Raw genomic sequence first — 12,441 nt, forward strand, 5'->3', positions numbered from 1 at the left:
TATATGGTGTTTTATTATTAATTCACTCATGTCTGCTTGGCTACGCGACTGCTACTCGACTATCGTTAGTACCAACAACCTACTAGATAATGATCCCAATAATCGACAGGTGAGCTTGAAAGTGGCAGTAGAAGGCCGGTATGTATTCAAATCATAAATAGCTTACCCGATCGTAAATATGCACCACAAAGCAAAAACGCCATACACCAACAATCTACACGCCAACTACCAATAACGACGCCTCCCAATGCCTGTATCATCATAATAGTAGATGCAGCGCCCGCACGCCCTTCTCTGCTGCTGCAATATGCCAAGGTCGAACATCCATCTCGCGATCTACAACACCTCGTGCTCTGGCTAGGGTTCCGAGACCCCTAAAATAGCACAGCATTTCCCTTAGAAGAGGCTCGTACGCTCTAGGCGTAGCCTCTGTGTGAACAAGATTGACCTCCATCACGACTGGCGGGTCTTCAATCTTTGTTCCTGTTCTTTTAATCAAATACCCACTGGCAAGTGCCGGCCTCACTTCCAGTAACGTAGTAGAGTTACAGAGTCGATGTCCGACGATGGCACCCCATGTCTGGTCAGTGGCATCAATCAGGAAGGAATCGGCCTCTGCTTCTGCAGCACCCTCGGCAGTCGGTGTAGCAGCTAATGTGCTAGCATCACGCATGGGCGTTGCCGGAGTCGTGGTTTGCTCCGGCGAAACAATATTAGCCTGGGGCGTGGATACTGGTGTCGAGTAGAACGCCGAGGTTGCCGCATGAGGAATCTTCACGATTGGTGGGACCAGCTGCAGAGACGGATTGGTATCGACGGACATGATAATCATGGTGAATGAATGTTTGTCGTCTAGCGTTGAGGCTGCTTGCCACCACTCCACCTCTCTCTGGTCCATTACCCCGGACTTGGTGATGATCACTCGCCAATGAACTTTCCAGATTGATATCATGGTCAACGTAGTCGCCCAGATCTCGGCTATGATAGCAGCTTTGTGTTGGGAGACGGAACGGTCCGGTGTTCTGCTCCGAGTGATCGAATAGGACGTGGTCGCTTGTCGTTGTCCACGGTTGTCGGTCCATGCAGCCGTAATCCATCGGCCATCGAGACTTTCAGCATACCCAACATGTAAGCAGGAATTCTCATGCATAAGGGACTGAGAAGGCGACGTCGTGAGCTTGAAGTCAATCATCCGAGGTGGAGGCTGTTCGAGCATAACTGCCGGTGCAGGTGTAGGTCCACCGAATTCAGTGTCCAAAAACAAAGTGCACCTATCATATGTCTCTATGCAGAGCTTGATCATTTCTGCGGGAGTCGGGACGACTAGCGATGTTGTGGAAGATATCATATCTAATGAAACAAGCTGCAGCACCAGCTCGTTCTGTGGAGATTCTCGACGAGCTGCTAGAAGGTCGCTGTACTCATCAAAGCAGCGATAGAAAGCTGTGCAAGCCTCGATGATAGAAGCCGGGTTATCTGGCGAGTAAACAAAGTAAACGACCAGATTCTTGTCTTTGGACTTTAACTCTGACAGAGAGCTTCGGAGCACTTCCATACTTTCCACAAGAGCAGAGCCATGACCAGTTACGGTTGCGTCAGGTGAAGTCGAGATCCTATCAACCTCATATGGCAAGACGCCATCGTCCCAGTCTCCATACAATGGCAGGTTGTTGAGAGTGCCAAGTTTCAACGATTCATATACACTCTTCAAGCGACCGAGGAAACTTCCAACATGGTCTGACATCCCCTTCCAGCCTGGAAAGATGCAAAGAGCGGAAATGTCCTTTGTCCCCCACGAAGGTGAGAGCCCGAGACCTTCCCAGAAAGACATTGATGATGGAAGTACTGAGAGTTTCGTTTCTGACCTGCGCACTTCCAGATGAGGTACAGGAATCTGGTATAGATTGTTTGCGCGCAATTGCTCAGCGTTGGGGTCTCTGCCCGGAATCGGTCTGGGCTGAAGACGGCTCGGTTGTCCTACAAGGGGGAGGTCTTGAATTTCCAGTAGCGCTTTCAACCGCACGGCCGTTGGGGTACCCAAATTCGAAGGCATGACATCGTGAAGAAGTTGTAAGGAGTTCCGAGCGATATTGAGCTCATGGCTCCTCATAGTCGCAAGGGAGACAGAAGACTCAGCCTTATGCTCGATACCGATTTCAAGTCGCCCGGTAGCAGCCTGGTCGGTGATGATTTGTGCAATCTCAACAAAGTCGTGGTTGGAAAGGCCTACGTCCACGTTGAGTGGCTCTGGGTCCAAAAAGAAACGGTTTAGCAGCATTTCTGGCGATTCGGTTTTGGACAGTTTTGGGAGCTCGATCGCAAGTTGCTCATCAGTGAAATCATCTAGCAGTTCTGTCTCTCTAGAAGTTGTAGCTTGTGAAAGAGCATCATCATCCACGACGGTTCGTTTAATACTGGACTTGACGGGAGAAACTGGACCGCCAGAAATCGAACTTATATCGTCTCCGTCTGACTCGAGGTCACTCTCCTCGGAGATCCAATCATGCCCGTTGAGTCTCTGGGGGCTTGCATGGGTAGTAGATGCGTCAATACCAGTCAAACTTCTGATGAGAGAGTTCCCAAGAAGTGATTTGGATGTCTGCTTCAGCTTTCCTTGCCCTTCGAGATACTCATCTCGAGAAAGATTATGAGCACTCGGCCTCGAATCTCCATTACTCTGGTCCTTGGAAAAGTCGAATGCACCACCATGCTCATACTTTTTGTTGATTAGAGGGATCTTAGGATCAAACTCGACCTTTTCAAAAACACTACTCTTTCTCCGAGGTGGCTGGACAGCAAAATTATCCTTGGTAGGACTGGACAACGAGGCCCGTACTCGCTTGAACACGGTAGCAGGGTCAAATGGACTAGACCCTCGCTTCGCAGTATCTGGCCGCTCAACTTTGATTCTGTGATTAAGCTCCTCATTGAGCGAGCTCCTGGCATGCTTCAGTTCTGGCTTAGCAAAGACAGAATCATTAGTCTTCGGCTTTGGTTTGACTTCAGGTTCCGGCTCTATGACTTTGTGTGGCTGTGGCTGTGGATGCGGGTGCGGATGTGGATGTGGATGCGATAACACCGGCGGAGGCATTACCTGGGGCGCAGGCGCAGTAGGAACTGGTTGCAAATCTGGCATGTCCATGTCCAGGTCGTTGCTGTCAGGGCCGTCAAAGAAATTAAAGTCATCCTCTGTTACATCGTGGTCCCCGAACACATCCTCGCCCAAGTCGTTCATTACATCGTCAGAATCGCCCATAGCGTTGCTGTCGCTTCGTTCTCTCTTCTGTTCGTGATGGCCTCCCCAGGTGTCGTTCTCAGCATCTGGCATCGGTGTCGCTGTTGGCATCGTGATATCAGCATCAACGATTGCAAGGGTTGGGGGCGGGTTGTTAGGACTTGAGATCGCTCCATCCAAGGAAGGGGTAATGCCGATGTGTTGTTGAATTGCGTCGGGGGGTGTTGGATACATGACACCAGCGGCAGCGGTGCTAGGTCGCCTCATGGTCAAAGGAGACTGCCCATTGAGATTTTGAGCTAGGAGGTTCGCACCATTGACTTCTTTAGGGACAGCATACATTCGCTCAGCTCTGCGTTTGGAGATTCTCTCTTCCCTTTCAGACGCACCGGCGAACCATCCACGAGCATCTCCTAAGGGATCGTGGCATTCCTCGTGGCCACTGAGCATTGTGTCGCCAACACGGTGAGTTGTTGACATTTCCAGTGGCTTCTTTCGAAAGCAGAGTGGTCCTGGCCAGGGAACTGTTGCCCGTGATCGCTTAGATTCCCCTTCCGCATCTTGCGAAGCTGGCTTGGAAATGAGAAGGTTGACCCAGGAGCTGGACTTGAATTGAGACGGGTTGAGCCCACAGTATTCGAGTGCTTTGAGGCATGAGTGCTTCCATTGCGAATCATTTGTATCTGGAATACTTCTCACACTCAAAGCTTGCGTATTAGGTGTCTGTGCTAGACTTCGATCCGACCCGTCCCCGTTGGCAAAGTTCTGTTTTGTTGCAAAAACTCCATAAGGAGCAGCCAGCACTGAGCTACTTGGCGACGAAGAATCACCTGTGAGAACATCTTCCACTGTGGCCAGGTTCTTGCAGTAAGAGAACGTGAGACTGACAACAAGAGAGCCTGTAGTAGTGAGATATGTCTTGAATGTGCCAATGACAGGATCAGCTTGCAATGAGCCCCTTTCCCGTTCATTCGCATCGGCTTGCAAAGGTGGAATCAACATTGTCCTGTAGTTCAATGGTATGGCCATAGACCGACTACAGAAAGCAAACGCTATCGAGGAAATGACTGCGACTATGAACTGTTCGTAGATAATCTTTGGCACTATCCGCGGCGTCTTCATTTCGGCAGCCTGAGCTGAAGATTGAGACCCTCCGTCTGGCAAAGCCCCTCCAGCGACCTGAGTTGGTGAAATCAAAGGGTTACGGCTATTTGACTCGCCCGGAGATGAGGTTGACGTTGCGTTATTTGGAGCATTCTGTGTGGTGTTTCCCGGGATGCGGCTCTTCTGCAAAGCTACTGGTTCAAGGGTACCCTCCTCAACCATCCCTAATGTGTAGCCTGAAGCTTCCAGGCTAGATCCTGGGGCAGAATTGACGAGATTGCTCGTCCCATCTTTGCTGACGATTTGGAAGATCCATATGCCCACTCGGTCGGCATCGTATGAAACAAGCTTTCCTTGGTCGCGAAGGGAACTTTGAATCTCGAGAGCGGATGATTGGAAGGCATGCGATTGGTCAGGAGGAGGCTCGTAGATGCGAAAGGCTACCGACGCGATGTTGTTCTGAAAAGTCCAAAGTTAGATAAAGAAATGCTTCTGGAGGAAGGCTAGAAGTATAAGGGTAACTCAAACATACTATCGACAAGGTATTCGTCTCATATTCACTGGTCTCCATTGCGACAACTTCCTCGCCGTTCCGAAGTCGCAACCGTAAATGCGGCCTTAGGAACGACGGCGAGGCCCAAGCCTAGAAGGGCTCGACACTCTGCGCTGTTTCTTTTTTGTAGTCGAGCCTTAGGATAATAGAAGTTGTCGAGATATGGCTGTCTGGATGGTACTGGTAGGGGCAGTCGACTCCCCAGACTCCATCTCAACGGGCCAGACACTTGTGCTGAGTCGCAGACTCGCAGCTCGGGGATGGTGCCACGGAGAGCTGAAATGGCTCGGATAGTGAGTTGATTTCTTCGAAATATTGCTGAAACAAGTAACAGCTAAGTTATTGGCGTTATGTTGTGTTCTTTGGACATAAGGAAACGATGTGATGATGGTCTGGGCCAGTTCGATATTTGATGATGTCGGTCGCGACAAACTAGGCGTTGGTGGAGGTGGGAATTCAGTGGAGGCGGAAGAGCAAGGGCCTCAGCTGGGATGGGGAGTACTCTTAATCAGGGTCAATCAAGTGGTTTGTTGGCCGGATTTAACAGGGGAGTAAAGGAACGGGCAACCAATTTCAAGGGACTGAATAGGAGCGAATTAGGCTAGGGTAGGGGAAGAGAAGATCAACAATAGCCCGTAGAGAGTTGGTCCCTGGAACTTTGACGTTTATGTACAACTTGAGGCAGGTAAAATCATAGACTACCAAATTATCTCATCTATCTTTCTGTTTGTTCCAAATAACTAAATCGTCTTGTATATAACATTCCCAGATAAACAGTCAGAGTATACACATACATTTTCCCTCTGCTTGAGATATCCACTGGGGTCCCTTACCGAGAATCACCGAGCACACCGAAGATAGTGGGGCGTCGTTTTTCTTCACCTTGATTTTTTTCCAAGTCCAAGGCGCATCAGCGGGTGAAGCGCAAAACTTGCATTATTCCTCTCAGCACGACAACCAAGTTTCCTCAGTGCGGTTTTGCTGTAACGCCGCCGTCATGAAGCTTTCAAATCCGGGAACCGTTCCCGTTTACACAATTTCGGGCGCATCTAGTGCCCGACCTCTGCCCGACTGGCTTGCGCGCCGCAGAAAGCGAAGTTTGAAGGACGATGCCGAATACCAGAATCGTGTCGAGCTTCTACAAGATTTCGAGTTCGAAGAGGCCAGTAACTGTATCCGTGTCAGTGAGGATGGTGACTGGATCATGAGCACAGGCACATACAAGCCGCAGATTCATGTTCATAACCTGCCTCAGTTGTCGCTGTCTTTCGCTCGTCATACCAACTCCCTCAACCACTCATTCGAGCTCCTGTCAACCGATTACTCCAAATCCCTTCACCTTCAGACCGATCGCCGCCTCGAATTCCACACTCCCATGGGCTGCCATTATGAAGTCCGTCTTCCCAGATATGGTCGAGCTCTTGTCTACGACCGGCAATCTACCGAGGCTCTTGTGCCAGCTGTGGGCTTGGATGGCGATGGCAAGGGCGAGGTGTTCCGCCTCAACCTTGAGCTGGGACGCTTCATGAAGTCATATCAGGTCGATGTTGGTGGCGACGATGAACTTACTGGGGGCGGTTTACAAGGAGGTATTGGGGTTGGCAGCGTCAACACGGCTGCTATCGCTGAGAATACCCACAACCTGCTCGCTTTTGGAACTTCAATAGGAACAGTTGAGTTTTGGGATCCCCGATCCAAGTCCAGGGTCGCCTTGCTAAGCGGCCACGAAGGTGAGGTTACAGCATTAGACTTCAGCCCTTCAGGCCTTTCTATTGTTACGGGTGCTTCCAGTGGCATGATGCAGATTTTCGATCTACGACGACCCGTGCCTCTCATGAGGAAGGATCAAGGATACGGTTTCCCTGTGCATAAGCTCATTCACATGACGACGGCATCACAAGAAAAGAAGATCCTGTCAGCGGATAAGCGTATCATCAAGCTATGGGATGAAGCGACGGGAGATCCTTGGACATCCGTGGAGCCTATCGTGGACATCAACGACGTTGCATGGTGCAAGAATACTGGTATGATCATGACAGCCAACGAAGGCAAGCAGCAGCATGCGTTCTTCGTTCCCCAACTAGGTCCCGCTCCTAAATGGTGCTCATTCTTGGACAACATGGTCGAAGAAATGGCGGAAGAGGTGCACACCGAAACATACGACAACTACAAGTTCTTGACACTACCCGAGCTGAAGCAACTGAGCTTGTCCCACCTGGTTGGAAAGACAAACCTACTTCGACCTTACATGCACGGATACTTTGTTGCCTCCAAGCTGTACGAGCAGGCTAGACTGATTGCCAACCCATACGTCTGGGAAGAGGAGAGGACCAAGCGTATCAAGGATAAGGTCGAGAAGGAACGCGCAAGCAGAATCAGGGGTACTAAGAAGGTCAAGGTCAACCAGAAGATGGTGGACAAGATTCTCAAGAAGCAGGAGAACAGAGCCGAGGTTGACACCAATGTTGGTGTTCTTGGTGATTCCCGTTTCAGCAAGATGTTTGAGGATGAAGCCTTCCAGGTGGATGAGACCACTGGAGAGTTCCGTGCTCTCAACCCAAGCACTGCGGTGGGACAGCAGGTTGATTCGAAGGCTCCGGCCCGTTATCAAGGCAAGGACTCGGACGATGATGCGTCCAGTGACGAAGATATGGAGAAGGCAGTCCCAGCACCAAGGCGAAAGACCAAGGACGAAGACGTTGTCATGCGTGTGTCGTCCACCAGCAACCAGGGACGGGCTGTCAAGGATACGGCGCTTGGCTCGAGACAGCAAAAGTCGGGGCGCACTCACCAGGCCAGAGGAGAAGTTGTTGGCGAGCGCCAAGTGTCCTTCATTCCAGAGTCAAGGAGAAAGCAAAAGAAGAGAGAGGAGGAGCTGCCTGCTGAACCCCGGGACAAGCGAACGGGAGCTGCTCGACGCAGCGCCAGTGGCAACACGTTTAGACGAATCTAAGAAACGAGAAAGACAAAACAGGCGCTTGGATTTCATTATCAGAATAGCAAAGGCGTTAATACTCAGTTCGTGGAGTAAAGATGAGACAGCCCATGCGTGGAAGGTTACTATTTATACATGGATGATACCCGGATCCTGTCCGTTGGAAACACCAATTTAAGACCACAACCATCAAATACGTGGCTGACAACTTCTATGACCACTCCTGCCAGCGTGACTGCCAGTTGCACACCACATTGAGGATCTCCCTCTGCTGCTGCTTTTTCACTTCTTCAACCACTTCTTCTCCTTACGCTTTGCCTTGGCTTGAGCTAGACCCTTTTCAAGATCCTCAGGCCGAATTCTTGGTGTCGGAGGGACATCATCATCAGCAATTCTTGTACGATTACGATGAGATGGAACCGGTCCGTCTTTGACTGATGAAGGGAACTCTGTTCTCCGCGGTGTAAGAGCTGTAACAACTTTGCGGGCGGACTTCCTGATTGTCTCTCGCATTGTCCATTCGCGCCTCTTTGCTATGAAAAAGAGAGCGGCTGTGGAGACTATAATAAAGTCAGTGCATGCAAACGATTATGAGGAGAGAGATGCATACTGCCGATCAAACTGACGACAACAACAACAACGATGATAGCAATCATGCCGCCTTGAGAGATAGAAACAGAGTTGCCTGAGCTGTCACCAGCAGCACCCGCCTCGGTGCCAGAGTCGGCACCGGGAGCACTATCATCATAGCTCTCCGACGCAAGGGGAAAAGGGTTACTTGTTGAAGACATTGTCTTTGAGTCTGTGTAAGCTGGTGTAAGGATATGGGCTGCTCGAGAAGCTGCACAAGAAGGTTCACAGAACCTGGGATAAATGAAAAAGGAAAAATACCATGTAATTAAGATAGAAGGGTTAGGAACTTTTCAAGAATGCCGCCTCTTTGGCGAGGGCAGGCACTTGTATATACATCGCCAAATCTTTGGTTCCTCATCCTCCACAAGCGTAGTACTCAGACCCTGGCATCCTTGATACCGACTTGGCTCTCAAGTCCCGAGTATTCAAGACGAATCATCATTGGATTTCCGTCACGGGGCCGAGACTCAAGCACAGCAGCAGGAACCGCGATATAGTAACACGCGCATCTGTGATTGGTGACAATCCAGCTCGAAGCGCTGAGCGGCGAAGCCTCAAACAGGGGTCCAGCCAATAAGACTTCAGATCCGGGCTTCATCAACCTCGATGCCTGTACTTCGTCACGCGCCAAAGGGTGATTAATGCAGGGCCATTATTGTGCGCAAGGGAATATTTTCATATTTTTCACAGTGATGAGCGGCCGGATTGGTTCTGTAAAGCCTTAGTTTGGGGGATTAAGTCGTAGTGCATGTGGGTGTTGGATATTCGTTTCACTCTTTGATGTTGGGCCGGTGATAACGGCGGTTGACAATGATCAACTAGCGGTGGCCCATGCATCGTTGGCGTCCTTTTCTGAACCGAAGCGCCAGGGGTCGTTGTTGGTTCTTTATATGCTTATCGTGTAAGTTGACCTGCAGCCGTTGTCATGGTTTTGACGGCGTTTGAGATTGATCTTGGCAGAAAGAGAAGACGCTGAACTCTAGATAACCGCCGTTCTAGATTTTACTTCTAAGCGAAAAATTTGGCGATGCGATGTTACATCATCTTAGATCTGGTCTAGCTGGTATAAGCGCCAGGTTTAGTAGTTGAAATAGATTCATGGCCCTGCTTAGGGTGATGCAACCATCCAATGCTGCGTGATACAAAAACGAGGCCTCCTTTACAGTTCCCTTCTTTCGATTCCGTGTATGTTTGATGCTTGTATAATAGCCGGAGATCGTATATGACCCTAACTTATTTGAGTCAGTGTGAAGCACCACCGCATATAGTCACAATCACAATTTGCCTAGAACATAACATCTCCCAATGCGACTCGTAGGTAGTTCAGTCGATGTGCGAGCTGAAACAGTTAAGAAAGGAACACACCACTCTTTCTCTCTCGAATATTCCCATACAAATGAAGCCAGATAATAAGCTTGACTAATACAATTAAGGAGGTTGGTTATCTACACGACCTGGAAGGACGGTGTCAGGCCACGAGTGAAAACGGGGTGATTATAGGTACTGCTTTCTAGGAGGGTTATCAGTTTACGTATTCCTTCACCCCTCAGAAGTATAAGGTAAGGTAAAAGTCCTCCTGGTAATTCGTACGGTAGTTGAATTCCTATACCTCGGAGGTCAGAAGAAGGAACGCGGCCAGACAGTTTAGGTAGAAGACGCGAGGAACTCCCTTCGCTACTGCCTACTAAGGTAGGTAGTTACCTCCTTATGGTATCCTTCCTAATGTTCCTCCTGCTCCAAGCTTTTCGAGATATACCTACCTAGGTAGGTACCTTACCTGATTCCGCTCAAAGTCTGCTCGCGGCAGGCACCAAGGGGCAGAATAGGCAATGAATCACTGTACCTATTCGTTCCAGGCAGGTGCAGCTTCCCTAAAATCATATGGCGGGAACTCCAACTGGAAACCGCATCCTAAACACCTTCCAACATAAATGTTGAAAGGACGGCTGAGGGAAGAAGGGGGTTCGGGCCAGCCTAAGGTTTGGGGACTTTTTTCTCTTCTCTGCCAACTCACGTATTCATTTTCAACTTATTCACATCACCCCTATGCCCAAAGCCGAAGATACTCTTCTACATCTCAACGTAACACAGAGCTTCTTTCTTTGTAAGCCGTGAGGTTTGGCTGGCCTACCAGCTACTCGGGCGCAGATGACCGCCTCACCAGACCCGAGACCCAGAGCATCATTCAGTAGAAGCAGCAGCCAGATCTCTTTTGGACCTGTTGAAGATGAAGGAGATTTCAATAGCCTCGGATCCGTCATCCCGGATTCCCAGGCCGCGCCTAATACATTTTTGAATCAGCTTCATCTCAGGAGATTCTCGATACCAAGAGAGGAGGTTTCGACATCAACAATGGCCGAAGGCTTCTGCTTTGCCGAAAAGAAACCTCCCCGTCCTGGGCAGTTCTCGCGGAGACCTAAACCTGAGCAGCCTCAATCAACTGATACTTCCCAATTCTTCCCTGTGCCGACAAACATTCCTGCTAAACACTCTCCACCCAGTCCACTACTCGCCCCTGTCCATATCCATAGGCCTACGGCACCTTTAGATCTCCCTGAGCTTGGTCTAACAGGCGGCAAAGTTCTCTCTGAGATTTCTTCTCATCATAATGGAGAAAACCTCAGTGGTCGGTCGGATAATTCTTCGAGTCACACCATAATTCCACTGGAGAAACCTTCTACACGAGAAAGCCCTGGCGAAGCATCAGTCATCTGTATTGGCAGCTCCGGGCTCTCTCATGAAAACATATCAGAAGCTTCTGATATAAACGCACCACCTCCAACAGAAACTGGATCTACCTTGGATGCTTCTCGCTTCAGTAAAGGGGCTACCAAAGCACAAGTTTCTCAACAGCTAGGAAAACAGGCAAAAATTTCTCTACCTCACATCAAAGTCCATGGTAAGTTACAAACCACGAAGCTCAATGGTCATTCCCGCTAAGGCTCAAGTCTAGGACGCCAACTTGAAGATCTAAAACTTCCCCTTCCACATATTACCCGTGTTGACCGAGTCTCACATCAACCGCCCTCTTCCAGTGTTTGTGGTGACCTGGAGGCACCTGTTCCCCGGACTCCCATGACCACTACAAAATCCCGAAATCGTGTATCCCGTGGTCACTGGCCGACTCAGCCCCCATCGGCATCTAAATACCACAGAGTGTCTGACAGAAACAATGATCGCCCAACTTCCAGGAGCAGCAATATCTCAAGAAAACGCTCAGCTAAACAGAGAGTCTATCCTCCATCAAAATTTGAGCCTGACCGAAAGAAAATTGCAATGCAGAACGTGGCTGAATACTGGAATGAGTGCATACAGATCGCTGAAGCTGAGCGTCAGGAGGCCCTTCAGGAGATTACAATTCTTGAGGATAAGTTGCAGCACACTCAGAAGGCTTTAGAAGAGTCTGTGCAACTCGTCTCAGAAAAAGATTCCGCGATTGGGGATTCGAAGAGTCGCCTTGACAAGTTGCAAGAAGAAGGATCACTGGCGGAAAAGGAAACTCAAAGATTACAGGGTGAGATTGAGTCTCTTCGCTCCGACTTAATCAAATCTCGAGATCACGAGGCAGCCACTCATGAAAAGTATCGCAAACACCGAGCAAAGCTTAATGAAGCTATTAAAGAACAGCAGGATCTCTTTTCAAGGGTTCGCAATCTTCATAAAGAAGCGAACGATGAGCTGCAAAAGGAGAGGGACAGGCGAGAGAAAGAGGCCAAAGCAGTTGAGCTAGCATTGGAGGACAGTCACAGGAAGCGCGAAGAACTCAAATCGTGCATTGAAAAATATCGTTCCGAGTCTGAGCAAGAAGCACAGAAGCGTAAGATCACCGATTACGTTGTATCACAACCAGAGACTGACTGTATGGCTTAGAAACCCACACAATTTCCGAGCTGCAACTGAGGCTCGAAAATCAGGAGAAGGAAATAAATCGAGAAAGGAAAGGAGCCATTGAACTCCAGAACCGTCTGAAAACTGAATCAA

At 49.5% G+C, this 12,441-nt stretch overlaps 4 protein-coding genes across 4 annotated transcripts; 2 read left to right on the top strand and 2 right to left on the bottom strand.

Moving 5' to 3' along the window:
* Positions 1-259: 259 nt before the first annotated feature.
* Positions 260-4,910, bottom strand: J7337_008450 (uncharacterized protein; the record flags this gene model as incomplete). The annotated part of the gene is made up of 2 exons (XM_044826069.1): positions 260-4,798; positions 4,872-4,910. 2 exons carry the CDS (start codon positions 4,908-4,910, stop codon positions 260-262), a joined length of 4,578 nt encoding a protein of 1,525 aa, XP_044678986.1.
* A 979-nt stretch (positions 4,911-5,889) lies between these two features.
* On the top strand, positions 5,890-7,845 carry ENP2 (Small ribosomal subunit biogenesis; the record flags this gene model as incomplete). Its single annotated transcript, XM_044826070.1, has 1 exon — positions 5,890-7,845. The coding sequence occupies one exon, from the start codon at positions 5,890-5,892 to the stop codon at positions 7,843-7,845; it is 1,956 nt and encodes a 651-aa protein (XP_044678987.1).
* A 264-nt stretch (positions 7,846-8,109) lies between these two features.
* J7337_008452 (uncharacterized protein) lies at positions 8,110-8,618 on the bottom strand (the record flags this gene model as incomplete). The annotated part of the gene is made up of 2 exons (XM_044826071.1): positions 8,110-8,387; positions 8,438-8,618. The coding sequence occupies 2 exons, from the start codon at positions 8,616-8,618 to the stop codon at positions 8,110-8,112; spliced, it is 459 nt and encodes a 152-aa protein (XP_044678988.1).
* A 2,194-nt stretch (positions 8,619-10,812) lies between these two features.
* On the top strand, positions 10,813-12,330 carry J7337_008453 (uncharacterized protein; the record flags this gene model as incomplete). Its single annotated transcript, XM_044826072.1, has 2 exons — positions 10,813-11,359; positions 11,414-12,330. The coding sequence occupies 2 exons, from the start codon at positions 10,813-10,815 to the stop codon at positions 12,328-12,330; spliced, it is 1,464 nt and encodes a 487-aa protein (XP_044678989.1).
* Positions 12,331-12,441: the final 111 nt, after the last annotated feature.

The sequence above is a fragment of the Fusarium musae genome, chromosome 6 (assembly GCF_019915245.1).
Source record: "Fusarium musae strain F31 chromosome 6, whole genome shotgun sequence".
Lineage (NCBI taxonomy): Eukaryota > Fungi > Ascomycota > Sordariomycetes > Hypocreales > Nectriaceae > Fusarium > Fusarium musae.